Source organism: Vanrija albida, assembly GCF_041260175.1.
Source record: "Vanrija albida strain AlHP1 chromosome Unknown contig_3, whole genome shotgun sequence".
NCBI lineage: Eukaryota > Fungi > Basidiomycota > Tremellomycetes > Trichosporonales > Trichosporonaceae > Vanrija > Vanrija albida.
In genome coordinates, this window is record NW_027191422.1 from 545,218 (window position 1) to 571,119 (window position 25,902).

The following is a 25,902-nucleotide window of genomic DNA, read 5'->3' on the forward strand; positions in this document are numbered from 1 at the left end:
CATCACGAGCAGAGCCCGCCCGTCCGCATCTCGCTGCGAGAGCCTTGGCGCGCTGCGGTCGCCCAAGATCCGAGCGCACTGCCGCCGCCGTCGCCGTTCGCCGTCGCCGCCGACCCCCCCCCCTCTCCCCCTCGCGCCGCCGCCGACCGCCGAGCCAGCGCCGAGCCTCCTGGCCTGGGCGTTGCCCCCACTCACTCGCCCTGCATCTGCCTCCCCTCCCTCCCTTGCTCGTCCGCCGACGCAGGCCACCCAGGCCACCCAACAATCGCAGACTGACGACGCCTAGGCCCCCTCTGCCGCCGCTATCTACCCTGCACCAAAGTTGGCTGCTCGCGCTCCAGGCCCACTCCCCTCCCCCCACCCCGCGCTCATTGGTTGCGCTCGCTCGCATCATACGACCCAAGCCACTGCTAAAGTGCTACAAGGATGTGCCTGACTAACATGCTTGCCTATTCAATGTATCGCCGTGGGTTGCTGCGGCGTCGGTCGGTGGCTCGGTCACTCGGCGGACATGGCCTCGTCAGCCCAGAGCCAGAGTCAGCGGCACGACGCCGCAGCAACGCCGCCAGTCTGCACAGCCGAAGTTTGCCGGACTGATCCGCGCGCCATCGGCCTTCGACATGGTCGACCCTGTCGCCGCCGCCGCCGGTCGCCGCCAACGATCCAATCAATATCAGTGCATGGGTGGCATGACGAGCTCGGCCCCCGCGCCACTGTCGCCGCCGGCTACGATGCGCACACAGCCGACACGGCCCACGGCCTGCCGGCTGCTTATCAGTCGTCCCGAGTCTACTGCTCGACGCCAACGACTCCCCCATCTCCCCCATGCGCCCACCCACGCAGCATCGACGACGCTGACGACGACGGCACCGTGGCGCCCCGCTCATGCGCCAACCCTGCAACCGAGTGCTTTGGCTGTGGCGCAAAGCTCACTCCTGGTCGTCCTCGTGCCGCCGTGGCTGTGGCGACTGCAGCAGGCTGCTGCTGCTGTTGCTGTGGCGGCGGCTGCTCACCTGCCGGTCGGCGAGGCACCGATGCAGAGCGGTGCAGCTGGTTGTGCGTCGACGGTGCTGGTGTCGTCGGTGCTGTCGACGACGGCTGAGCCGGGGCTGAGTTTGTCGAGGCCGCAGAGTCACGCGCCCTTGGCACCGCCTCGTCCACATCCATTGGCGTGTGCGTCGACTGCCTCTCGCTCTCTCGTCGCTCCTTGGACCGGTGTCGCACGCGCTCGCGCTCACGCTCCTTTTCCCGATGCTCGCGTTCGGCCTGCCGCGCACGGTGCTCGTCCCCAGGAAGAATCGAGTCGACGCCGGCCTCGTGTTCGCGTCCCTGCCAGTAGGCGAGTAGGCGGTCGCCGTAGCGCTGCATCTCCTCTGGGGGGATCATGAGGGTGAAGTTGTTGAGCAGGAGGAACTGTAACTCGAGCTGGTTCAACTCGTGTGGTGGCAGGCCGCCGACCTTTGCGTAACGCGAGTTTGTGTAGAAGACATCTGATACGGGTTAGTCACTAGTAACTGTCGGTACAACCGTCGTGGTTCGACCGGCATCGCCAACAGCCGGCATGCCGCTCGTTCCGCGCGCCAAACACGCCGCACCCACTCACCAGAGAAAAACTTGCTGGCGACAGTGACGCCAGCGATGAGCAGACGGTGCACGTTGTACGAGTCGATGGCAAAGCCCCTCGGCCCGACGGCAGCACTCGTCCCGCCGACACCGCTGGGCGTGCCTAGCTTGCTCATGCGGTCAAAGTAGACGAGCAGGCCGAGGAACACCTCGTTCGTGGTCGGGCAGTACTTGAGGATACGCAGGAGGTAGGCCTCGATCGAGATGGACGGGACGTGGCGTGCGTGAAAGCTGAGAATCGACGAGGGATGGGAGAGCGAGACCTTGGACGCCGTGAACAGTCTGTCGCCAGCCGCGAGATCGGGAGGGGGCTCGTCGTGGAACAGGGCCGTCGTCGGGGACGGGTGTGCGATGCTCGAGCGGCTCGCGGCGCTGCCGGTCCCCGCCGTCGCCGTCGAGCTGATCTCGTCGTGCTCGTGTGTCGCCTGGGGCTGGGGCGGTGCCTCGCCCGCCGCGCTCTTGTCCTCGCCCTCCTTCTCGTCCTCCTGCTCGGCGCGCAGCTGGTCGTTGGCCGTCGCGATCTGCTGCAACAGCGCCGCTAGGAGGCGGAGCAGCGTCGGGGTCGGGTAGCTCGCGAGGTCGAGGTGCGGCGTCACCTCGCGGGGCGGCGACGCGCGCCGGTCCAGCGTCGTGTCGGGCGAGTGGTTGCGCTGCCGCGGCGTCCGGCTCCCGCTCTCGCCCTCGCCGCTGGGCCGGCGCTCAAAGGCAGAGCGGTACCCCGCACTCGGGGAGGGTCGCGGCCTGCTCGGGCCAGCGTCTGCTCCGTTGGCCGCGGCTGCGGCGGCCTGGAGTGATGGCGAGGCGGCTGTGAAGACGCCGGTTGCGGCGACGGCAATGTCGGCGGCGAGCTCGGCCCTCGGTGCTGACGACATGTCTTGGCGCGGCGGAGGGGCTCGGGGTCGATGGCGCAGTGTCTTGGGCCGTCTAGTGTCTAGTGACTGCGATAAAGGAGGCTGGGGTGCTGGCGCGAGTTGGGTGGGTGGGTGCGGAAAGGTTGACGCGATAGGCTTGTTGATGTCTAGGTGATGCTACAGGTGTTGGGGGTGAGAGCGTGCCAAGGTGTGTGTGTGTGTGTGTGGTGTGGTGTGTGGTGTGTGTGCAGTGCCGAGGGGTATTAAGAGTGTATGCGTGTGAGTGGGGGAGAAGAGGGGGAGAGAGAGAGAGGGAGATAAAGGCAAGAAGGAAGGAGGTCAAGTCGAGCCACGAAGGAGTTGTTGCAAGTCTGTGTGATGGCGGCGGCGGCGGCGGCGGCGGCGGCAGAGGCAGCGAGCGAGCAGCACTCTATGACGGATGGGCCAGTGCAGTGCGCGGTGTGGGGACCGGCGCCCAGCTGCACCCACCCAGGGACGTCGACGGACCCAACTCGTGCAACTCGCCGCCGCTGTCGTCGTTGGCCCACAAAGTCATGAACGTGTGTTGATCCACCCACATGGGCAAATGACGGAATCAAAAACTCGGACCACCCGCCGTCAACCCAATACTAATCAGCATGACATCACTACAAATATACTTGGGCTGTAATCAAATTGGCCATGGGCCATGGCCTATGGGCTAGCAATCCAAGACTCGCGCCCAGTCATGTCGGCCTCGGAGCGCGTGCACGCCTGCCACACGAGCCACAGGTTTCCCTTTGGCATGTCGGCCCGCACGACCTCGTCAAACCCCCACTTGTTGGCAAGAGCGGTTACTGACTGGGGGGTGCGCAGCCCGAGCGAGGGGTGTGTCGCCTTGATGTGCTCGGCGTCAAACTGCGGCGTGAGCGAGGGAAGAGAGCCAGGCAGATCGACGAGCCAGCCCCGATGCACGAGGCCAGACGCCGTGTCGCGTGCCGGCGGCAGCTGCACCAGCTGCACCCGCTGCATGGCTGCACCACGGGCCGTCACCGCCCCCACCCCACCCACACCCACCTTCTCGTCCGCGGCAGACCTAAAGCTCCCATCGTCGTTGAGATACGCGCCATACGCAGCGATCCAGCCACACGGCGCGAGGAGGCGGCGGCCCCCGGGGGTCAGCGGCGAGAGGTTGCGAAACACGTCCTCGACGCCGCCCTCAGGCATGCAGTGCACGAGGTTGACTGGGGTCAGCGCCCTTCGTTGCCGCCCACTAACGCATAATGACGCCGTCGTACCCCTCCCCAGCGGCGCCGCGGAGGAGGTCCCACTCAGCGTCGACGGCAACGTCGAGCTGGAACGGGGCGCGCACGTTAGCCGGGAGCGCGGCGCCCACGCCGGCCGCCTCGCGCTCGTCGCGCACCGTGCCGCTGAACTCGACTTCAGGCCACGCCGCGGCGTAGGCGAGGATGTGCTCGTAGGGGTAGCTCGCGAGCTCGAGGACGCGGCGCGCGGGCGTGGGGCGCGGCTGCGGGCGCGTGTGCTGCGAAGGCGCGGCCGGAGGGGGCTTGATAAGCGGCGCGAGGGCGGCGAGCACTGGCTCGACGTTGCGCGCGGCTGAGCCTGCTGTCAGCGGCGTGGGGGCGAAAACGTACCCTTCTGGCTGATGACGGAGGGGTAGGCCATTGTGCTGTGGGTGAGCAGGTGGGGCTTTGAGAGGTAGAGTGAGGAGGTGAACGGGTGTTGAGGTGGTGATGGAGGTTGTTGATGGTAGATTGTCGACGGCCGTTGGCCGTTGGAAATCGTTGTGCGGAGGGCGAGCGAGAGAGAGTGTGTGAGAGTGAGTGAGATAGAGTCGACAGGGACAGCCCTCGAAGGGAACACGTCTTATGACTGCGACCCGCTTCGAGATCTCGGAGACTGCACGAGACTGCACGAGATGAGAACCGATGTGTCACCGAGGTTGGTGTGGCGACAACAACATTGAGCGAAGCCTGTCGTCTGACGTTACGTCACTGGTCATCTGCATCACTTCAAGATCCGGGTCACAGAACAAAGTTCCAACCCTGTCTGCTGCGGCCGTCCCCGCTTCCCCCCACCCCCGCTCTATCACGTATGCATGCCAATCGTGAACATCCTATCCATTCGTCTATGCTTACACGGCAGCCACAATCGCCTCGGCAGAGTTGAGCGCTGCCACCATCTTGACACACTCTCGCCTCCGGGCAACAACATCGGGCGACTCCTTGAGCAGCTCCTCCAGAACCTCGGGCTTGTACAGCTGCTCGAGCAGCTCGCGCTGCAGGTTCTCCTTGGCAAAGTTGACAAGGTTGAGCGTAATGGCCTTGGGGACCATGTCGATGAGGGTAATCTTTGTGATGCTCATGTAGCTGTTGATGAGCAGCTTGATCACCTCGGTCTCCATCAACTCGCGGTCGCTCAGCTGAGCCACCGGCTTGATCATCGAAGGTGGTGCGTCCATCGCCGCCGCACCCTTGCGCTTGGGCTGCTTGTCCTTGGCAAAGAACGAGCCAAAGAAGCTCTCTTGGTTGTTCTTGGTCTCAAAGTCGAGGTCCTTGTGGGCCTGGGGAGGCTTCTTGGGGTCAATCTTCTCAGGGGGCTTGTTGGCGTTGAGGCGCTCCTGGACAATGGCCATGGCCTTGTGGCCGTTGAGGAAGTCGGGGTGTGTCGTGTTGATGTAGCACGCCTCCATCGACACCATGTCCGACACGAGCTTGTTGGTCGGCGTCATGCAGCTCTTGAAGAAGTTGATGACGACGAGGTTGAAGCGGTCCTTGAGCTCGGGGTAGCGCTTGAATGTGGACGTCTTGGTCAACAGCTGGCCGAGGATGCGGATCAGCTCGTCGTAGACGAGGGCGACACAGCGGAGCGAGGGGTCCTCGAGACGGCGGATCTGCTGCTTGACGATAATCTCAAACGCGCCAGTGCCGACGAACAGCGAGGGGGTCGAACCCGACGAGTTGTAGAGAATCGTGCGGATGTCACCGTCCTTGACCTGGTCGAAGGGGTCGATGCTCTTGACACCGTTGTTGTACAGCTCGTGGAAGACGAAGCTGATACGGGCACCACCAGAGAGCTCGTTGAGCGAGACGTCGTTGTTGTTACCGTCGATAGACGAACGGAACTCGTTGCAAAACTCGGTAATCGTCGACAGGACAACGCTGCCAGGGTTGGTCTCGCCGAGCGCACCGCCGAGCGAAGCCAGCTCGGTCTGGTACTTGACGAGCTGCTGGCTGATACGCGCCTTGATGTCGGGGAGCGTGTTGCGGATGTGGTGCATGAGGATGATGTTGAGCTTGCGGGCGAGCCAAGGAGTACCGCAGTACTGGGCCTTGCTGGCGTAGCTGGGGTGGTTCTCGAAGAACTTCTTCTCGTTCTCGAGGGCCGAGGCGATCGACTTGGACTGGTCAATGTCGCGCTGACCACGGTTGACGACGGGAACGTAGCCGAGGCGGAGAGGAATGACACGGCCGGCAAGAATGTCGACAACGTCGGTTCCCTGGTCCATCAGGTCGACCTTTGTGAGGACACCAATGGTGCGGGTTCCCTCGGGGTCAACCTCGCGGGCGAGCTTGAGACCGTCCGAGTTGGCCAAGTCGGTGTTGGCGGCCGTAACGGCAAGGATGATGGCATTGGGCTTGGAGATGTAGCGGAAGAGCATGTCGCGGATCTGCTTCTCAATGTCACGAGGCTGGTCACCAACGGGGACCTTGGTGAGACCGGGCAAGTCGACCAGGGTGAGGGTGAGGACGTTGGGCGAGAAGATACGTAGATTGATGGGGTTGGGCGAGATGCCTGAAGTGTTAGCGGCTGCGCACGAGCTCGCCGCACTCACCAGCGTTCTTGCCGGTCATCTTCTCCGTGTCCCTCACAATCTCATCGCGGATCTTGCCAAAGTCGTGGAACTTTTGGCCGGGGAGGTGGAGGAACTCTCCCCACTCGTCGGGGTTGTTCTCGTTGACCCTAAGCTTGGAAAGGGCCTCCTCTGCGTCTGGGTCAGCATCATCGGAGTGGGGGATGCTCACCCGGCTTGTCGCCGTCTTTCTTTGTCTCACCATCATCCTTCTTCTCTCCCTCCTTGTCGCCGTTGGCGGCCTTGGACGTCGCGGGGCGGTTGATGAGTTGGAGCACCTGGGGAGTTAGGATCGGGCTGTTCGGTTGAGCTGCTCACCAATGGGCGACGGGTGACGATACCGGTACCACGGGGAAGGAAGTCGCGGCCGACAATGTTCTATGACGTTAGTTGGAGTTGGTCGCGTAGAGCTCACCTCGAGAACGGACGACTTGCCACTCGACTGTGAGCCGATGACAGTGATCTGGGGCAGATCCTGCGGACCGTTAGTGTCGGCTCGCACACGTCCTCGGGGCCACATACGATGTTGTTCTGGACACCGATCGACGCAAAGACGTCCTGGAGCTGTGCATGGGGTCAGTGTCTGCGAGCTCGGCACGGGCTCGACAAGACAAACCTTGTTCACAAGGTTGATGAGTTGCTGGTCCATCTTGGGCGGTCTAGCTGTCCCGTTCTGCTCGTGAAGTTGCTGATGGTTGTCAGCGCTAGTTGCGTGGAATGCGGTGGGTGGTGTGACGATAATGGGGTCGTGCGTCGTGACGAGCGAGCTCGGGGTGGGGAGGGGGTGGAGCCGAGCAAACGAACTAGGGTATAGGGCCGTCAAGCTGCTGTTGCTGTCTCTGTCGTCTGAATTAAAATGTAGGATCCTGCGTTGGAGGATTGTGATGTAGTTGAGAGAGAGAGTTGAGAGAGAGATGGAGTGAAGTTGCCAGTTGAAACGACGAGACGCTGCCTGCCTGTCGCCGTGGACACGCCGCCACCCACGACGCGCAACTGTACGACCGGAGAATTGCCAAAACGGGCAATTTTGGGGTCCACCAGCGTCATGGGCGGCCGAGCCGACCACCGTGGAGGGCCGCCGCCACTCGTTGCTTGTACTCTTGCTCACCTTCCCTCATCGCTCTTTGCATAAACACAATGCCCTACATCTCCACAGAGGCGCTCATCGGCGCGGCTCTGGTGGTCGTCCTCGCCTTTGGGTATCAGTACATCCCCAAGGCGACCGACGGGGCGGCACAAGGCGGCAGCGGCAGCGGCAAGAAGAAGAACAAAAAGTCGAAACGCAAGACGGTCACGGGCAAGAGCGGTGCAGCCGGCAACAGTGACGAAGCGCCATCGGCAGCGACCACCGAGGTCGACTCGGACGCGCCAGCCAAGGCGAAGAAGGGCAAGGCCAAGGGCAAGGCGGCAGCCGCTCCGGTGCCAGCCGCAGCCCCGGCTCCCGCCGTTGTCGCCGAGGCGGCACGCGACCAGCCGGCCGAGGCCGCGCCGGCTTCGTTTGCGGCCGCGGCGGGTGGCTCGACGACGCCGGCCAAGCCCAAGACGCTGGCCGAGAAGCTCGTGCCCAAGCCGCGCAAGACCAAGGTCGACGAGTGGGTTTCGGCGCTGGGCTCGGCTAACAAGACAGCATGCTTGAGCCTCACGACCGCGCGCCGCAGCTCGCGCGCGTGATGAAGATTACGCCGTCGTCGTCATCGTCGTCGCCGGCCAGACCCGAGCCAGTGCGCCGCCTGTCGGCGGCGGAGAAGGTGCCCAACTTTGAGGAGGACTACACCGAGACGACGTCCGACTCGGACGACGAGGCGGCGCCGGCGCAGGCGCCGCAGGAGGACGCGTGGAACGTGGTCGCGTCCAAGAAGAGTGAGCCGGAGCGTGTTCCCCGCTGACGCCAGAACCCGTGTCGGTGTCGATTGGCGGCGCGCCCAAGGTGTACAAGCACAGCAGCGACACGTCTGACGGGCTCACCAAGATCCAACGCAAGAACGCCAAGAAGGCCGACGCGAAGAAGGCGCAGCGGGCGGCCGACGAGGCGGATCGCCTGCGCCGGCTGGCGCAGCACAAGAAGACGCTCGAGCGTGAGCGCATCAACGAGATTTACCAGATCAACAAGAAGGTGGAGCGGACGGGGGGGAAGGTGCTGAGCGGTGGGCAGAAGGCGACGGTGGAGAATGGGGCGTTGGTGTGGGACTAGGCGCGGCGGCGAGCGCAGCGAGCGGCGCGGGCAGGAGCGAGCGTAGCGAGCGCAGAGGCGGCGAGTAGCAGCCGCGGGCGAGTAGCAGCAGCATAGAGGCGTCCCCCACCCATGTAGAATGCATTGTTCGAGTCTGGCCAGCAGGCGAGCGCCAAGGCGGCAAGTGCCGGCATGAGCGACCTCCACCAGCGTGAACTCTCAACAACCAACAACCCACACCATGACCGCGTCGCAGCCAGCGCTCACCCTCTCCGAAGGGGCGGAGGAGCGCCTCCGCACCGAGCTAGACAGTGGGATCGCGCACCTCGAGCGGGACGCGCGCAAGCAGTACGCTCTCCGCCCCTCCCCCAGCTGACGCCAGCGCGCTCGGCTCCCTCACAGAGACGGTGGAGCGCATCGCCCCCCTCCTCGACGGCATCCTGTCCATCCCCGCGCCCGAGCCGTGGGCGACCATGCGCGCGGCCTACCTCCTGTCCCTGACGCCGGCGGCAGTCGAGCACCTCACGTCCCTCCCGCTCATTCCCCTCGAGCCCGAAGACGGCGTGAGCGACGAGGACGCGGCCGCGTGCGCTATGCGCTGTCTGCTCGACCTGCTCGCTGCGTTCGGGGAGGGGTGGGTCGCGGTCCTGGAGGGCAGGGGCTGGGCCGGGGGGCCGGTTGCGGTGCAGGGCGGCGCTGTGCCGGACCTCACTGTGCGAGTCCGGCTTAGGTCTATTGTCGGCCTGGCGCGCGAGAAGGTGCTCGCTTGGGCTAGGCCGTATGGCGAGTTTCCGAGCGTTGCCCTCGAGGCGGATGGCGCGCAGGAGGTCGTCCACCCCGAGGTGGGGGGGTGGGAGGGCGAGATCTTGCACATGTGGGACGACATCACCGCCGCGCTCGACGCCCTCGCGGCCAACGACCCCGCCGACCCCGACGCCGCCCACACGTAGCATAAAGTCTTCCACCCAACTCCCACACCATGCATATGCTACACTAGAACACATCGTCGTCGAGCGCCTGCCGCTCCTCCTTCTTGCGTTGCAGGTACGCGCCCAGGTCGAGCCACGCGCCACCCGCGCGCACCATGCTCTTGATCTTCTTGCCGCCCGACCGGCTCGCCAGCTCGAGCAGCTTGACACTCGTCGTCCGCTCGCCCGCGCCGAACAAAAACTCGCCGGTCCACGCCTCGTCCTTGTTCTTTAACTGCCCGCGCCGCAGTGGCTGGTCGATGCGCGCAACAATAATCCCCGGCTGCACCGCGTCCAGCACCTTTTGTACTTCCTGATCCAGCAGGTCGTACTTGCTCGGCACGAACGGCCGGTACGTCACCGCCGACACGCTGTGCGACCCCGCAGAGTGCTGCGACATGCGCGACGACGGCCGCGTGGGAGTCGGCGCGGGCGACGCATTGCGGAAGGCCGAGGGCGGAGGCGCCCGGCCCAGGCTCGCGCCCAGCGACGGGCGCGGGGCCGAAACAGAACGCACTGACCCCGGCATCGCGGGCACTGGCGGTGGCGCCGGCATGCTCTTCCGAGGCGTCTTGAACTCTGGCGACGCGACCCAGGGGCTGACCGGCCGGCGCACTGACGGCATCGGGGGTATCGACCCTTGCGAGCTGCTGCTCGGCCGCCGAATCGATGGTGGTGGGGTTTGCTGTGGGGGAATGTTGAACGGCCGTGTCGACATGTTCCATCGTGGGCGCTCAGGTGGAGACATTGTGTTGAGCGACGAGCCTAACGATGGCCGCGATTGACTGCGGCGTAATGTTTTCGCAGCGCTGGGCGTAATGGACCCAGGCCGGGACGCGGACGGCGGACCGAGGCGCGACGAGCCGTGGTACCCAGGCGCCGGCGACGATGCGCCCGCGCTGAGCACTCGCTGAAGCGGAATGCCCATTGGTACCTCGGCCTTGGGCGCCATCTTGGGCGACGTCAGGAAGACGTGGTCGTCGTCAAGCTCTTCCAGCTGCTCGTGGTGCTCGTCGTGATCGTGCTGTGACAAGCACAGCGCGACCTTGGCGTCGAGCTGCGCCAGCTGCTTCTGGAGCGTCGCCCACCTCGTCGTCATGTCGTTCAGGCGCCGCAATGCCTCGCCATTCTTGACCGACCGATCCGCCACGCTTTTCTCCATCATTTTCAGAATCTTGTTGACGCTGGGGACATAGGTTCTGTGCTGTCAGCGGTGGTACCACGGCGCCACGTACGACTTGAGCCGCCCATGTGCCACAGCCATGCTTCGTAGCCGCTCCATGCTCAACCGGTCGTCGGCCGCATTCTGGGGCACGATGCCCAAGCTTGAGAAGATGCGGCCAACGTATGACTGTAGTCAGCATACACCATGCATCGCAACTCACTGTGAGGTCGACGAGACTGGTCTGCAGAGGGTCCATCATGCCCTCGGCTTGCTCGGCCGTCCTGAAGGAGTCAGTGCCTGCGCGAGCTACCCGCATGTCGTAACCCACGTCCTGAATCGGACAAGCCATGGGTCCTCTTGCAGTTCTTGCTTGACGAGACAATGCTGCGCGGTGGCCTTGGCCCAGTCGGCGCGAAGAGAAGACAAGAGGTCCGGAACCTGCGAGTCGCTGCCGATGAGATCGACCGCCGCGATTCTAGGTGTGAGATTGTCGACGGCGGCGTCGGCTTCGGACAGAAGCGTGTCGAGACGCGCCGCGTGCGCCGAGCGCGCAGACGGCGAGTGCCGCAGCTCCTCGATCTCTGTGCTTGTTAGCGGGTGTACGCGTGCAGAGTACCCACCGTAGATCTTGTCCAGCAGCGTGGCCACCTCAGCCTGGAGGTTGTCGATCTCGAGCATCAGAGTCCTGGTCCGTGTCAGCAGGATGCTCGGGCCCCATGAACCTACGTAAACTCTAATGTGCCGCGCGGCCTGCTGCCAGAGCCTTCTCGGCTTCGCCGGAGTGGCGACCGAGGGGGCCTGTTGGGCGTTGTCGACGACGAGCCTTCAGACTGGAGCAGGGACGCGACCGACGAGATCGAGGCGTGGCTGGTGTGCCGGGGCGGTGCAGGCGGCGACGATGGCGACGAGTCTGTGAACAGGGCGAGCTTTACCAACACGGGGGAGCGCTTCAGTTCGTCATCCTCGAGCGACAGGTTGATAACCTGCTCGGTGAGTGCAGTCGGCGCGGCCATTGTGGAGTGGGTGGTGGGAGGCCGAAGCGGCAGGGCGTGGTGGGATCCTTGCCGTGGAACCGGCTGTCGGCGGTGGCGCGTTCACTGTGATGTAGATGGTGTATGTGCCGTGCGCATTCCCGATGCTCTGCCGAGGTCTGGTCGTTGTCGTCGCGTCGCCGATGGTCTTTACAAGAACAGAGAACAGGTGTTGAAGATATTGAGCAAGTAGGATAAGTGTGAAGGGGTTGGTTGTTCCCTTTACCCGCTCGTCCGTTTCTAAACAGGGGCTAGTCGAGGGCCGCCCGGAAGTCAGGCACGATAAACCAGGGAATGTAGTATGGCCGCTCAACGCGTCGAACTAGGAGAGCGGAGCGGAGCGCGGAGAGAGCGAGTGGGCAAGGGCGAACAGAACAGAGCAGAACAGAGCAGAGAGAGAGGACGAAGGGTTGAGACAGAGTGGAGCGAGACAAGCTGTAATGTTGACAATCTCTGTACGAGATAGCTGCTTGAATTGATTCAGTCAACAAGCAGGACATGACGCGCCGCCGCCGCCGCCGCGGCGGCTGCTCGTCTCGCAGTCGGCACCGCACGACGGCTCGGCGCTACACCGCGAACAACACACGTCGTACGCCTAGTAGGAGACACAGGAGGGGCCGATGGAGATCACGTGATGTCTCATTACGTGGATTTTCAATCAAGTTCTGGAAGATGATAAATATGCACCCGGGATAGGTGCCCACGGAATCAAAATGTGATGGGCAATGATGCGAGAGAGGATAAGGGAGAAGGAGCATCGAACGCCACGGCACGAGCATCGCTGCGAGTTGGCGGGCCGGCCGGCCTGAAGAGAGAGGCGCGACAGCATGCAGAAAGAGGTCGCGGGCAGGGGGGAGAGGGTCCAGGAGGCCGAGGCTGCACGCTGCACTCATTGTATGTAGCCACTGCCACTGTAGCCACAGACAGAACAGGGAGGTCCAAAAGCCAAGGGCAGGCACGTCACTGACACTCTGATGCTACCACTTGTAGCAAGCGACGACCCAACTGTAAGGCCCAAAGGCAGCGGCTCGGCAAACCCCCCACTTGCCGCCTGGCCTCTGCTGCCTTGCCGCCTCTGGCTTGGCTGCAGTCCCCCTTGGCCCGCACCCCCGGCCGCGCCCATCGCCCATCACCATTCCCCCTTGCCCCATCGTCACCAAGGATCATCCACCATCGTCACTGGCTGCCTGGCTGCCTCCTGCCCCTCGTTCCCCCGCACCTGAATGCCATCCATCCATCCACCCATCCATATCCCCCCCATCTCATCTTGCTCATCACCACACTCTACACTCTCCACCTCTTCTACTCTCTCAGACGAATCAGTTGCGCTCGCACAAGCCGAACCGGATTGTCGTCGTACACTGCTCAATCCTCTACCGACAGGTTGAACGAGCAGCCAAATCAACCTATCCAACCCCCTTCCCTTCCCCCTCCTCTCCCACCGGCAACCCGCCCGCTACCATCCTCAATTGTACCTCCCTTCCTTGCTCCACTCTACTCGTCGCCCAGCCAGCCTACCTACCTGCCAGCCCTAGCCTCGGGTTCGCACATCTCACACGCCACCAGTCTTGAATTGACAACATTTCCCTAGCCGTACCGAGCTAGCAACTACGCTTCGCCCAATACCCGACCCATCTCGTCGTTACGTCTCATCACCCACCACCTCTCATCCCCCGTAACAATGTCTGCAGGATCAAACCCACAGTACAACTCGATCCTCAACGACCTCAACCGCGACGTATCGCGCGAAAATCCAAAGGACATTCTCCAGTTCTGCGCAGACTGGTTCCAAGACCGTCTTCGAGACGAGGTACGTCACGAAAGCAACCAACCGCCGGCTCTAGCCGCACACGTCACTGACACGCCTCCGCAGCGCTCCGGTTCAAAGAACCAGGCCACCTCGCCATCATCAAAGGGCTCCGGCAAGCCAGGCAAGCTGGACACTGCAGGTGGATCGTCGGCGTTCGGCCAGTGGCAGTCGGGAGAGCTGTCGCCGTCTGAGCGCGGCCCAGACGGGCCCTCTCCCTTCGGCGGAGCCAAGACCGGAGCAGCTCTTGCGGCTGGCGCCGGTGGCGCAGCGGCAGTTGGTGCAGCGTCGCTCTTCTCGTCGCCATTTGGCGGATCGGCCAGGTCGGCTGCCCCTCCTACGGATGATGCCGACCCCTTCGACACGAGCGCCCCTGCTCCCGGTGGCCCCTTTGGCAACTCATCATTCGGCGCATCGCCCTTTGGCGCTTCTGCGCCTGTGAGCAACAATACGGCCCACGACGAGGATGACCACGACGAGCCTGAGCCTGTGATTCCTTCGTATGCCCTCGGCCGCCGCACATCAGTGTCTGCCGAGTCGCTCGTTCCCAAGACGCGCTCGTTTGACCCCAGCGCCAACGCGTTCATCTCCGAGGAGGATGAGGAGACGCCAGACGCCAACAACAACGACATGCCCGTCTTCCCCAAGACGGACGAGCAGCTGAGACGTATCCGCGGCGCCATCAAGCCCAACTTCCTCTTCAGGAACCTCGACGAGGAGCAGGAGGCTGACGTCCTTGCCGCCATGAAGGAGGTTACGGTCGCCCCCGGCGAGACTGTCATTGAGCAGGGCGCTTCTGGAGACTACTTCTACGTTGTCGAGTCGGGCGAGCTGGACATTTTCGTCAAGCGCGACGGCCAGGTCCTCGAGCCTGAGAAGGGCGACCGCCCCGACCTTGGCAAGAAGGTGGCCACCAGCAAGGAGGGTGGCTCGTTCGGTGAACTTGCCCTCATGCACAAGTAAGTGCCACCCGGGCGACGGCTGGCGTCCCCCAGCTTCACACGCACCCCTACCTCTGCTGACATCCCAGCGCCCCACGTGCCGCCTCGATTGTGGCCGTCTCGCCAAGTACCCTCTGGGCCCTTGACCGCGTGTCGTTCCGCACCATTCTGCTCGACCACACCTCGCGCAAGCGCAGACTGTATGAGTCGTTCTTGTCGACTGTCGCCATCCTCACCTCGCTCCAGCCTTCGGAGAGAGCCAAGATTGCCGACGTCCTCGAGTCGCGTACGTTTGAGGCTGGCCAGGACATCATCAAGGAGGGCGAGGCTGGTGACGAGTTCTTCCTCATTGAGAACGGCTCGGCTGTTGCCATCAAGACGATTGACGGCAAGGAGACTGTTGTCAAGAACTATGGCAAGGGCGACTACTTTGGCGGTGAGTGCGGCGGCGGACAACCAAGGTGCGACCACTGACACATCTCCAGAGTTGGCTCTCCTCAACCGCCAGAACCGTGCCGCCACTGTCCGTGCTTCCGAGAAGCTGCGCGTTGCCGCCCTCGGCGAGCAGGCGTTCACGCGTCTCCTCGGCCCCGCCAAGGACATCATGGCGCGCAGCGCAGGCGAGCGCTACGGCTACGCTGTTGGCCGATAAGGGTAGATTAAATTGAGTGTAGTAGGGATTACATTAAGGGAAACATTCTCTCCAGAGAGCAGTTGGAAGAAGCATGTAACAATGAAGCCTGCGGGTGGGCCGTGGAAGGGAGAGGGAGGGGGAGAGGTTGTGTAGGACCGGCAGGGAGTGAACAGGCTAGGTTGAGCGGATTTGCCTCCGCGTGCGGGGCCCAAAACTCGACGTGCCCAGCAAGCAGTTCGCATTGTGAACGCGTCCGCCAAGTCAATCTCGACATCGCCCACAACACCGCACACGATGTACTCGCTCCTCAAAGGCCTGCACGACTACCTGACAAGAAAGGACGAGTACTCGGTGGTCATCATCGGGCTGGACAATGTGGGTTTGGGTAGGGGCGGAGCTGACGAGCAGGCAGGCAAGACGGTCGGTATCTGTATCGAGCGGGAGAGGGGAATCTAACGGCGCAGACGGCGCTCGAGAAGATCAAGACGCTGTACAACCCCACGCCTGGGCTGCCTCCGGACCGCATCGGCCCGACGATTGGGCAGAACAGTGAGTGGGCTGGGCTGGGTGGGGGGGGGGCAGCGGGCGGGGGGAGTAAGGCCCTCGTCGGCGCCGTGGCGGGCCTTACCGGAAGCCACGTACGGCTGAGTAGCACGGGTGCCAGAGGGCCGCGATATGGTCTACGCCGAGACCATCCACAGGTGACAAATGTTCACCCACCCCGCAGTCGGCAAGATCTCGCTGCCCTCCACAACGCTCCACTTCTTCGACCTCGGCGGCCAGCGCGACATCCGGTCCATCTGGCCAAAGTACTATGACGAGTGCCATGCCGTCGTGTTTGTGCTCGACGCTTCGGACCAGGCGCGCCTGAGTGAGACGTGGGAGGTGTTTGGTGAGTGGTGTGGGGTGGTGTGGGTGGGTGTGGTGTGGGTGGGGTGTGGTGTGGTTTGGGAGACGCAGGTTTGGTCGATGGCGGCTACCCTGTCGCCTGTGGAGGGCGGTACGGTTGCGACGGCCGCTCGCCCAGCGCGATGCGGTCTGCGATGGCTCGGTCGGCTGGCACAGCACGACACGGTGTACGAAGACTCTGCTGCGTTGTGCAGGTCTGACGGTGCGGCCGGGGAGAGACTTGGAGAGTTGCGGATGTGGTTCGAAGAGTGGCGGGTATGGTTTGGAGACGGGCCTACTCCTTCTGTGGCTAGCAGGGCGGCAGCTCTGTCGGCTTGCACTCGGAAGACGTCTCTGTCGGCTCGCAAAACGCCGTGCCACCTCACCCCTCTGCTCGACGAGCCTTTTGCAGTGCCTCGACCCAGCCTTGACCCACCTTGTGTGGCGAGCACTGGTCGGGCACTAACCTCCGTACCCCGCCCGCTGCCCTCAAATTGGCCAGGCTTTGGCACATGCCTTAGGGCGCGCCTCCCGTCCGTGGGATGCGGGGCCACTGCCGACTTGAAACTGATTATGGGTGGTCGGAACGGTGACTGTGCATTGTGACAAACCCGCCACGTAACGGCAATCAACCCGCACGCCTGGCACGACCCTTCCGACTGATAAACCCCGAGCTCCCGCTGACTAGCCAGACGAGGTGATTAACTCGCCGCGCCTCCTCCATCTGCCGCTGCTCTTGCTCGCCAACAAGCAGGACAAGTCGTCATCGCTGTCTGTTGCCGAAATTCGCGAGTCATTCGACGCGTGGCAGCGATCGAGGCCAAAAGCAGACGAGGACGCCGAGCCAGAGTCGCCGACCGACGAGACGGGCGGAAGCCGCGCTGCCGCGGCCGGTATCGACGCCGAGGCCAAGGCTGAGCGGATGGCGAGTCTGGACGTCATGGGCGTGTCGGCACTGGAAGGGTTAGTATCGCGCGAGGCGTCGTGCGAGCGACCACAGCCGCTGGAATGAAACGCTGACGGCCACAAGCACGGGAATACGGGAAGCTGTCAATTGGCTATACATCCGGGTTCAGAACTCTCGTCAACCAGTGTGAGTTGTTGTGACTGTGGCGCGAGTTGGGCCTTGGGAACGACTGGCGCTGGCGTGCCCGCAATCCTCCTTCTGACAGTCTCGACAGTAACGACCGATTTTAGGCGACATGTAGACGGGGTTTCTGTTGTAGAACAAGCGTGACGAGGCATACTTTTAATCACCGCGTCGGTTGCAAGATGCCGCTGCCGCAGTAGATGAGACAGTGCCCTCTTTGTGCCAAGACGGCGAGGTACATGTGCATCGATATGAGCCGCAGGTCGATTCAGGGGAAAGGGCGGCGACACGGGCCGGAGCAGGTGTGACGGTGCCGTACGCGCGCGCCGCGGCGAGCCAGGTGAGCGACGCCCGCAGCGCAGGTGGCAAAAGCCGCCCGCCCAAGCAAGCAAGCCCCTGCGAATTGAATGGGCCAACCCGTCGTCAGGTTGGGCGCGGCGGTGCGCATTCCGACGAGTGTGTGTTGCACTGCCCCTCCCCGTCTGGCAGGTTCCGCATCGGTACATGGAGACTGGGGGGGTGGGTTGGGGTGGGGGCTGCCGCATCGTCGTATCTCATCCAGCGACGACAAGTGCCACCGGGTAGGCATGTTCTCAGTCAGCCTCATGCTCGGCCGGGTACCAGTGCCACTTTAATCAGCCTCGCCGCCGTTGCAAGATTAACTGCGCCGGGCCCAAGTTACTCTATTGCAGCGCCGAGCGGTGGCGCCTCGGTGTGTCAGATATCGAGCCGAAAACGGGTGGATGTGGCATAGGCACGGCGCGCGGCGCTCGACGACGGCGGGATGCCTCCTGCTCTGCTATGCTCTGCTGGTAGCGTGCTGACGAGTGCGTGACGGCACCGTTCCCGGATGGTGGCGGGTCGGGTTGGGTTGGGTTTGGGGCCGCTGCAGCGCGGCGGCGCGGCGGCGGCGCGCTCGGCCTCGGTGCCGGCAGCGAGCGAGGACGCCGAACGAAACGGGACCGACGAGGCACGCGGACCCACGCCCGCCGCCGCGGCGTGTGCTGTAATAATGTGGCCCGCGTCGCTAGAGCGCCGCCAGAGCCAGAGTTTGGCGGGATCCACGACTGTGGCGCGGCGCGCTGAGCAGGGCGTCATGCATGTTGTGGCCCGGAGGCACGGGGCGTGAGATGGTCGTGGGCGGGGAGGGGGAGGGCGAGGCGCTGGCGGCCACCATGCTCTCTCTCTGCCCGGATGGCCGTGGCCAGGTGACTTCTCGCGCCCGCCGGCTCGGCGTGACGTCGTGTACTTACAGGACGCCGCATGCACCGACGACGCCGACGAGCAATTGCAAGCGCCAGTCCCGTCCTTGTCGCCCCCTCACACGCGGGCCCGCCGGCACCCACGCTCACGCGCGCCAGGGCCGCCCTCCGGCTCTCGCCACGCGCCCCCGGCCTCCTCCTAACCTAAACCCATGTCGTAACCATATCTCTGTCGCGCTTGCACAAGCACTTGTGGCGAGAGGGAGGGGGGAGGGGGAGGGGAGCGCGCACGCGTATCCACGCACGCTGGGGGATTCGATTCGGGGCGCTGGGCTGATGGCGCGCGGCGGCGCGGCGCGGCGCGTGTCGATGAGATCCCTGCCTTGGAGATTCCTGTACACGCGCAAAGTGAGGCTGGGCCGGGCTAAGGGAGGGAGCGAGGACGGGGGACCTGGAATGGCAATGTCGATGGGATGGGGCCAGGCAGCTGGCTAGCTGGCTGCCTTCCGTCATCGGGACGAGAGGACGACGCCGGCCGGTCGTGTCAGTCTGTCGTTCATTAGGCTCTTGCAAACGAACAGCCAGAAGGATTCGAACACGCTCACTCAGCAACATTGTCGACTCTTGCCTCGTCACTATCGATAATCGCGACCACGGTCAACGTCGAGTAGACCACCTGGGCTTGAAGCCGATCAGCAGCGTAGAGAGCCGCCCTCTGTCGACGCCCCGCCTTTCTCTCACCTTCCCTCGCCCTGGCCCGCCGACAGTGACTCACTCGCCAGTCACGACAATCGACCCATTCGCAGATACATTACTCGCCGCCCCCTTCGTACGACTGCGGACTTCACGATCGCACAAAACCCGGCGGCCAGACGCCGTCTAGCATTACTGCTGCCCCAGCAGATTCTCTGTCGTCGCTCCCACAACCAGACGTTTCACCACGGCCTCCTCGCAGCCTCACTTCATCTGGTGAGCCCGGCCACGGTGACCCCGACACACCCACACCCACACCCACGCCCGACCCGCTGACCCAGAATCGAAAAGACCTAGACGCACTCTTGGGGCAGGTCAGGTTGCGGTTGTCCGGCCGGGCGAGGAACGACACGCGAACCGCGGCGACGGGTCGATTCCCTGATTACCATCACTCTCGACCCGTGTTGGCAACACTATCCGAGACGGCGCGCGCTCCATTGACTCGACTCGTCCCCGCCTCCTCACAAACCCACAGTTCTGGCACGCTACCGGCGGGCGACCGACCATCCGACGTGAAGACTCGCCGCTGATAAGTCGCTGTTGGTTCCAGAAGTTGGCCGGCTGCGACGCCATCTACGACATTCCACGTGCACCGCAGGGTCTTGGACATTGCGAAGTGAGTAGCCTTGTTAAACGCTTTGAGGTTGTGCTCCGCAAGCAAGCCGCCGGATAGGCTGCCGCGGGGAAATTCACCGCCGCCCGCTCTGGCAGTCGGTTGTAGACTAGGTTGGCCCAGGTGGGCGACCCGAGGGGTCCCAAATTACGGCCCCTCGTACCTGTTTCTGCTTGGTCGAGTTGGGCCATGTCGCTCGTGGCATGACCTGATTAAGGTTCGGGAGCAGTGGCGGTGTTGGTCGGTCGGTTGGGACGTCTTGCCGGCCAACGGGTGCGTCGCGAACCAGGCAAGCTCCCGGTCTTGCGTGATGGCACGTCCTGAGCTCTGCGCTGGCCTGGCTGGGCGGCGGCGTGGTGTGCACATGGCGCGCGCTCACGGCGTGCACTCCCGGCCAGCTGACGGCAGTGGTGGGCATCCACCCGGAGCGGCACCTTGCCCCAGGCCGCAAGTTTCATTTCCGAGAGCTTGTGGGTTTGCCGGGCTCCTGAGGTGTTTGACGACCCGAAACAATGAGTCGAGAGGAAACCAGCCGGCTGTACCAGCACGGATGCGGAAAGAGGCTTGGGAAGAGAGGAGAGCTGGTCAAGTGCCGGCTTGGGCGCTCTTGCATGCCTTCATGCTACCGCTACCGCGTCCTCCATCCCACTCTGCCCCCCGCCCCTCCGCCTCCCCATCATCTCCACTCTCCCCACCACATCACCACGATGAAGGATGACGACTCCCGCGGAAAGGGTTTCGTTCCAGGGACCGGGCTGGGGATCCAGGGCCATACCCTAGGGTTACTCAACGGCACGCAGAGGCAGGCCGCGAAGACGGCACGCACTCCCTACACATCACGCACCGACAAGGCCATTCAAACGCCAACAGTGCTGCTGCTGCTGCTTGGTGGTGTGGTGGGTCTCTGCGTCGGTGGTGCACTCGAGCGAGCGCTGGGCGCATCACGCGCGCCTGCACGCCTGCACGCCTCCAGAAGCCGCGCTCCCTTGTCGCGTACCTCAGCAACCGTCACCCGCCCGCCAACCCGGATGGAGAGGTATCCCCACCCGCCCATCCACCTGTACTGCATACTGCAGCAGGCGGCCGAGCCCAAGCCGAGCGCGCATGGCGCTTTTGGACGGATCAGCTGTCTGTCCAGTGTAATGCTGGGCCTTGCATTGACAGGGACGGCGGCCGCACCCACATGGTGGCGGTGGCTTAGAATGATCAGCAGCAGCCTAAATGGCTGACGCTCGTCATGCAATAAACGGCAAAGGCTGGCCGACTCTCGGTTGGCTGGGCAGTCGCCTGGTCGGCTGGGTGGGCGGCCGGCCTTGGCTAGCTAGCGGGCACACTGGTCCACTCGCTCGCCCACTCGCCTAGCTAGGCTCAGTACCGGCCAAGGTCATTGGAATTCCAAAAGGCCAAGCATCCCATCGCTCCACTGTCTGCATGTGGGCGCTGTTACCAGGCGGACAACGGACAGACGCAAGCCCGCGTCTCTCTCTCTCTGCCATTGTGCCCTCCTCCTCTCCCACCCCTCCTCTTGTTTCAATACCCCAACCCAACTTTTTTTTCCTGTCCCTTCTTGCCTCTGCCTGTCCGCGTCGAGATCGCTGGTTCTCGCCCCCCTGGTTAGAACTAGCATCTCGGAATATAGCAAAACGCCCTTAGACTCTTCCCTAGCGATCTTCCCTGCTTTGGATTATTGTTGTTCCAGCCGCCCGCACGCAACCCACCGCTGACAAGCCTCTCCGCCGTTTCTCAACCACTCGCTCGTCCACTCGCGCGTGCTACACGACAACGCATAACGCACCCGATGCCACTTCTTGACATCATACACAACTCGAATACATCCACTCGTCTTCAGCCTGAACACTTCAGGTATCCTCGACACGGCCGACGCCGCAGGTCCGCTTCGTACAGAGCCCTGCGTGTGGGCGTGAACACGCCGACGGCGGCTCGGCGAACAACCCTCTAGACACCTCCAATGTCGGCCGCCAGTGGCTCTCCAAGCCACGAAGCTCCAGAGGCCAGCACATCAACCCAGGAGCGGAGCACACGTTCACCAGCCGCAAAGAGCGATCGGCTTGCGCTCTCCCCGGTCCCATCAACACGCAAACCGGGAGCTGCCCAATGGACTGTTGACAAGTCGGCACCGCCGAGTACCTCCGCCGGCGGAGAGGACATAAAACGCCCGCCACCCATCGACGACTATTCAGACCAGTCCAGCAATGATAGCGACGAGGACAGCGACGAGCTCGACGACGGTGGCGATGACCATGACCGAGATCGTGAACTCTCCGACGGCGCCCGAGCTGGCGTCCGAGAAGACTTGACAGATAAGGAACTGTGAGTATTGATTTATATTCTCCGCCCCACTTGTGGCTCTAATGCGGGCAGGGTATACGTCCTCGAGGTAATCCAGCAACCACAACGTGCAAGGGCCTGTGGTTTTGGCGACAAAGTAAGTGGGCGGTGGGCATTGCATGCGTCGATCGCTAAGCTTCCTCACAGGATCGCCGACCATTGTCACCTCCGCCAATAATACAGCTCAGGATATTTGACAAGATGGGCAAGGCCATCTCACCACAGTACGTAACTGAACCGTGCCCGACAATTATGGTGGAGCAGCCGCGGCTAACGGGCTAGCTCGGTCAACTTCCATCGGTTTGTCTTGATGGTCGATCTTTGGAATGGCGACCAGTCTCAACAGCGAAGCATCGTCATGCACCCGGGAGCGCGCCAGGACCAGTACGCTCTATTCACTCACACGACGTCACGTCCGTCGTCGTCACATCCCTATGATCAGGTGCCCCCGGTCTTTGGCAGACCGCCAGGTGCTCCAGGGGTGCCACCAGTCGGCTGGCCAGGCCCAGAATGGCCAATGTATGGTGAGGAGAATTGTTCAATCCCTCGGCCCCCGGGAAGCTCACAGTCCAGCCGTTCGTCCCCAGAGTCACCCTTCTCCATCACATTCTTACCCCCACGGCAATGCCTTTGTCTACGGCGGACCTCCGCCACCACATGTCTCGGGATGGCCTCCAGCAGGGCCTGAGCAAGGTGGCCGAACAGGGTCCCTCCCCCCTCATCTCACTTCCTCGCCGGCCCCAATTGGGTATCCTTTGCCACCAGAAGGATACGACGAAGGCCGACCGGGCTCGTCATCGGCGCGGTATTCTGCCGAGCCTCAGCAGATGGGCGGCGGCAGACCATCACATTCTCCTCACGACAGTACCCGAGGCTGGACCCCGGAAACCCCACACGTGGAATACGGCGTAGACCGCTCATTTCGTCCTGCTACAAGTGGCGCGGCGGAAGGTGGCTGGCGTCGTGAGGCGATGTTACCCGGCTCGGGCGACTCGGGTCGTCCCCAAACCGCATCTTACAGCAGTGACTGGGACCGCATGTACCCAAGCGGTTCGGCCGCGTCATCTCGCCCATGGTCATCCGCGGGAGAAACAGATCGACGCCAATCCTCTTTGTATCATCAGCACCCGCGACCAACACCTCCGCCACAGCCGTCCATTCCGTTGACTGCCTCCCCAGTAGGAACAGTGGCGAGCCTGTTCCCGGAATCCTACCACGACCGGTCCACCCCAACATCGCACTACAGCAGGGTACTTGTCGGGTCCATGGGGGCCGTATGCCAACGATTAAAAGGCCTGAATGGCGAGTATGGCCTCTTTTTCTTCGCGCACGACCTTGGTATCCGAACCGAGGGAAATTTCTCGCTGCGTTTTACTCTTGTCGATATCACAACGTGAGTACTCTGATCCACGGTACGATTTTACGTTTACTGATGTTATCCGAGTAGGTTGTCGGTTGGAAGTGCTGTGAAAGACGACTCGGCCCCCATTCTAGCCAGAATATTCAGCAAGTCGTTCACCGTCTAGTGAGTATTTTTGGCACCACGAAGACAGCAAGGAAGGGAGAGCTGACAGTTGCAGCTCTGCAAAGCGCTTCCCTGGTGTGCTGCCAACAACAGACCTCACCCAATGCTTTGCTGATCAGAGTGTACGGCTTCCAACGCGACAAAAGCGTGCCCACAACGGTGGTAATAGCAGCAAGAGGAAGAAGTGAGAGCAAGTGGGGCCGTTGAGAGGACGCGACTCGACATGAACGGCCCTCGACGAGATGGCCACACGTCAAGAACGCTTCCTTTTCTCCTGTAGATATAAACCACTACATATTCCTCCCATCTTTTTATCTCCTGCTGGCGCCAGACCAATATACATGCCTATAACTACTGCCTCCCCCACATAGCCACGCCAGCAACCTCACACATTAACATCCTTCGCCATATGTGTAACATGACGACCTAGAAGACCACGGCTTGTGCACGGGCCAAGGTCGCTACCATCTGCCCTCTACTTGGCGCCATCTTCAAGCACGCCCAATGGGTATTCTCCCTGCTGCGGTCCTCGGGCTGGGAAAAAATGCTGCGTAGACGAAATGTGATGGGGTTGTGCCGTCACCCAGGAGTGGCACATTTTCCACCACTTGCACCATATGGAGCCACCAATCGCGACATGGGCCAGGTACGAGTTACGTAATCCGTCAACTCCCCTTCTCGGAGCCAATTTCCGCCACCCAACATGGACAAACAACAACAAGACCCGAGTGACGTTGCGACAAAATCATTCACGCTCCTGCAATCCACGATCGACCAACACGACATGTCTGCAACACCACCAAAGCGCATAGCACGGAGGGAGCGCGTAGGCGGGTACAGCCCGCCGTCGGCTGCGGCTGAGGACGAGGCGCCGGGGACTCCAGGCCCGACGCGGGCGCGCATCAACCACCTCGAGAACCAGGTGCGCGAGCTCGTCCGCAAGACGCACGTTGCCGAGGTGAGCTGCTTGATGGGATTCATTGATTAAGCTCACACCGCCAGAGGAAGCACCGTGCCGAGATGGCGACGCTTGAGAGCAAGCTTTCGGACCGGGATACGCACCTCGCCAGCGTTGCGCGCCGCGCCGACGAGGAGACGCGCAAGAGCGCCAAGCTCGCCGGCGAGCTCGAGCGCTGCAAGGCCGAGGGCCTGGGCATGCGCCAGGAGGTGTGTGGACTGAAAAGGAGGGTGCTGACGACCAGTTAAACCTCTACTCGCTGGTACAGCAGCAGAAGGCGGTGCTCGCGCTCGCGGACGAGCAGCTGCAGATTGTCGAGCTCGAGCAGCGGCTGCTCAAGGCCGAGAGCGAGCGCGTGATGCGCGACCACAAGCTCGTGCTTTTCCAGTCGCGCGAGGACGATATGCTCGCCGAGGTCGAGGACAAGGTGTCGCGGATCGCCGAGCTCGAGGTGGGCAGCTGGCTTCAGAAGGGACCCCAAGCTGACTCTGACAGGAGGCACTCGAGTCGGCCAATACGTCGCTCGTGCACCAGCGCGCGGCGGAGCGAAAGGCTGCGGCGACCGTGTCGAGCTCGCAGGATGAGACGCGAGCCGAGGTCGACGCGCTGCAGGCCAGGCTCGCCGCCCTGGAGGAGGAGCACGAGCAGGTGTGCGCGGTGAACAGCAAGAACGTGGAGAAGTACCAGAAGCTGCGGGAGAAGGAGAAGGAGGCACAGGCGGAAATCAAGCGCCTCCTCAGCGAGGAACGGCCCGACCCGTCTGCAGACTCGGACAAGGCCGAGCTCAAGGCGCAGCTCCGCACCGCCAAAGTCGATGTGGCGAAGAAGACTGAGGAGGCGGCAGACCTGGCCGAAGAGCTCTCGGTGCTCAAGGAGACAAGCAAGGAGAGGGAGAAGGCGCTCAAGGCCAAGTATCGCGAGGCGCAGGAAGAGCGGAATCGGCTCGCGGTGGTCGAGGTGGGTAGTCGCCATGGACCCCGACTTACCCATGCAGGTCGAGCTCGAGGCCCTCAAGGCGGCGAATGCGAAGGCTCCCAAGGCCAAGAAGGAACCGGCCAAGAAGAAGGCTGCGGCGTCACCTGTGTCAAAGGCCAAAGCGAGAAAGGTGAGAAAGCAGCCACAGAGTCGACTGACGTGCAGACGAGCCCGGCGAGCGATTCAGACGGCGAACCACCCAAGAAGAAGGCTCCCAAGGCCAGTGCCCGCGCCAAGTCGGTACTGCAGGACAGCGATTCGGAGAATGCTCCGCCCAAGGACGCCGACTCGGACGCGGGCAACAAGTCTACTTCGTCGGCGCCCGACAAGAAGAAGAAGCGCAAGCTCTTTGGCGTGCAGACTGCATTCCAGTGGGATCCCGTCTTAAACGTGCGTTACTAGTGCTCGGGGTGCGGGGCTAAGCAGCTACAGAGCGGCGACGGCGTCATTCCGACGTTCCTGTCACCCGTCAGACCTGCCGGAGCGAGTGGGACAATCCCCAGAGC

At 63.0% G+C, this 25,902-nt stretch overlaps 11 protein-coding genes across 11 annotated transcripts; 7 read left to right on the forward strand and 4 right to left on the reverse strand.

The window, feature by feature from the left end:
• Positions 1-789: 789 nt before the first annotated feature.
• PCL7 (cyclin-like protein interacting with PHO85) lies at positions 790-2,495 on the reverse strand (the record flags this gene model as incomplete). The annotated part of the gene is made up of 2 exons (XM_069352059.1): positions 790-1,490; positions 1,604-2,495. The coding sequence occupies 2 exons, from the start codon at positions 2,493-2,495 to the stop codon at positions 790-792; spliced, it is 1,593 nt and encodes a 530-aa protein (XP_069209477.1).
• Positions 2,496-3,167: 672 nt separating this feature from the next.
• On the reverse strand, positions 3,168-4,139 carry Q8F55_003518 (uncharacterized protein; the record flags this gene model as incomplete). The annotated part of the gene is made up of 4 exons (XM_069352060.1): positions 3,168-3,371; positions 3,531-3,697; positions 3,732-4,076; positions 4,109-4,139. The coding sequence occupies 4 exons, from the start codon at positions 4,137-4,139 to the stop codon at positions 3,168-3,170; spliced, it is 747 nt and encodes a 248-aa protein (XP_069209478.1).
• A 469-nt stretch (positions 4,140-4,608) lies between these two features.
• Positions 4,609-6,976, reverse strand: VPS1 (vacuolar protein sorting-associated protein 1; the record flags this gene model as incomplete). Its single annotated transcript, XM_069352061.1, has 7 exons — positions 4,609-6,269; positions 6,310-6,459; positions 6,530-6,605; positions 6,646-6,705; positions 6,743-6,802; positions 6,850-6,891; positions 6,944-6,976. The coding sequence occupies 7 exons, from the start codon at positions 6,974-6,976 to the stop codon at positions 4,609-4,611; spliced, it is 2,082 nt and encodes a 693-aa protein (XP_069209479.1).
• A 488-nt stretch (positions 6,977-7,464) lies between these two features.
• Positions 7,465-8,518, forward strand: Q8F55_003520 (uncharacterized protein; the record flags this gene model as incomplete). The annotated part of the gene is made up of 3 exons (XM_069352062.1): positions 7,465-7,919; positions 7,955-8,187; positions 8,220-8,518. 3 exons carry the CDS (start codon positions 7,465-7,467, stop codon positions 8,516-8,518), a joined length of 987 nt encoding a protein of 328 aa, XP_069209480.1.
• A 220-nt stretch (positions 8,519-8,738) lies between these two features.
• Positions 8,739-9,447, forward strand: Q8F55_003521 (uncharacterized protein; the record flags this gene model as incomplete). Its single annotated transcript, XM_069352063.1, has 2 exons — positions 8,739-8,845; positions 8,880-9,447. The coding sequence occupies 2 exons, from the start codon at positions 8,739-8,741 to the stop codon at positions 9,445-9,447; spliced, it is 675 nt and encodes a 224-aa protein (XP_069209481.1).
• A 43-nt stretch (positions 9,448-9,490) lies between these two features.
• Q8F55_003522 (uncharacterized protein) lies at positions 9,491-11,643 on the reverse strand (the record flags this gene model as incomplete). The annotated part of the gene is made up of 6 exons (XM_069352064.1): positions 9,491-10,664; positions 10,701-10,816; positions 10,851-10,911; positions 10,959-11,211; positions 11,251-11,315; positions 11,357-11,643. 6 exons carry the CDS (start codon positions 11,641-11,643, stop codon positions 9,491-9,493), a joined length of 1,956 nt encoding a protein of 651 aa, XP_069209482.1.
• Positions 11,644-13,342: 1,699 nt separating this feature from the next.
• Q8F55_003523 (uncharacterized protein) lies at positions 13,343-15,061 on the forward strand (the record flags this gene model as incomplete). Its single annotated transcript, XM_069352065.1, has 4 exons — positions 13,343-13,471; positions 13,535-14,427; positions 14,499-14,845; positions 14,895-15,061. The coding sequence occupies 4 exons, from the start codon at positions 13,343-13,345 to the stop codon at positions 15,059-15,061; spliced, it is 1,536 nt and encodes a 511-aa protein (XP_069209483.1).
• Positions 15,062-15,416: 355 nt separating this feature from the next.
• On the forward strand, positions 15,417-17,128 carry ARL3 (ADP-ribosylation factor protein 3; the record flags this gene model as incomplete). The annotated part of the gene is made up of 6 exons (XM_069352066.1): positions 15,417-15,428; positions 15,508-15,592; positions 15,771-15,935; positions 16,624-16,894; positions 16,962-17,024; positions 17,113-17,128. 6 exons carry the CDS (start codon positions 15,417-15,419, stop codon positions 17,126-17,128), a joined length of 612 nt encoding a protein of 203 aa, XP_069209484.1.
• Positions 17,129-21,558: 4,430 nt separating this feature from the next.
• Q8F55_003525 (uncharacterized protein) lies at positions 21,559-22,850 on the forward strand (the record flags this gene model as incomplete). Its single annotated transcript, XM_069352067.1, has 6 exons — positions 21,559-21,920; positions 21,972-22,035; positions 22,086-22,162; positions 22,221-22,322; positions 22,381-22,462; positions 22,512-22,850. The coding sequence occupies 6 exons, from the start codon at positions 21,559-21,561 to the stop codon at positions 22,848-22,850; spliced, it is 1,026 nt and encodes a 341-aa protein (XP_069209485.1).
• A 353-nt stretch (positions 22,851-23,203) lies between these two features.
• Q8F55_003526 (uncharacterized protein) lies at positions 23,204-23,651 on the forward strand (the record flags this gene model as incomplete). The annotated part of the gene is made up of 3 exons (XM_069352068.1): positions 23,204-23,331; positions 23,383-23,463; positions 23,519-23,651. The coding sequence occupies 3 exons, from the start codon at positions 23,204-23,206 to the stop codon at positions 23,649-23,651; spliced, it is 342 nt and encodes a 113-aa protein (XP_069209486.1).
• A 596-nt stretch (positions 23,652-24,247) lies between these two features.
• Positions 24,248-25,798, forward strand: Q8F55_003527 (uncharacterized protein; the record flags this gene model as incomplete). Its single annotated transcript, XM_069352069.1, has 6 exons — positions 24,248-24,421; positions 24,466-24,630; positions 24,666-24,872; positions 24,917-25,378; positions 25,416-25,526; positions 25,562-25,798. 6 exons carry the CDS (start codon positions 24,248-24,250, stop codon positions 25,796-25,798), a joined length of 1,356 nt encoding a protein of 451 aa, XP_069209487.1.
• Positions 25,799-25,902: the final 104 nt, after the last annotated feature.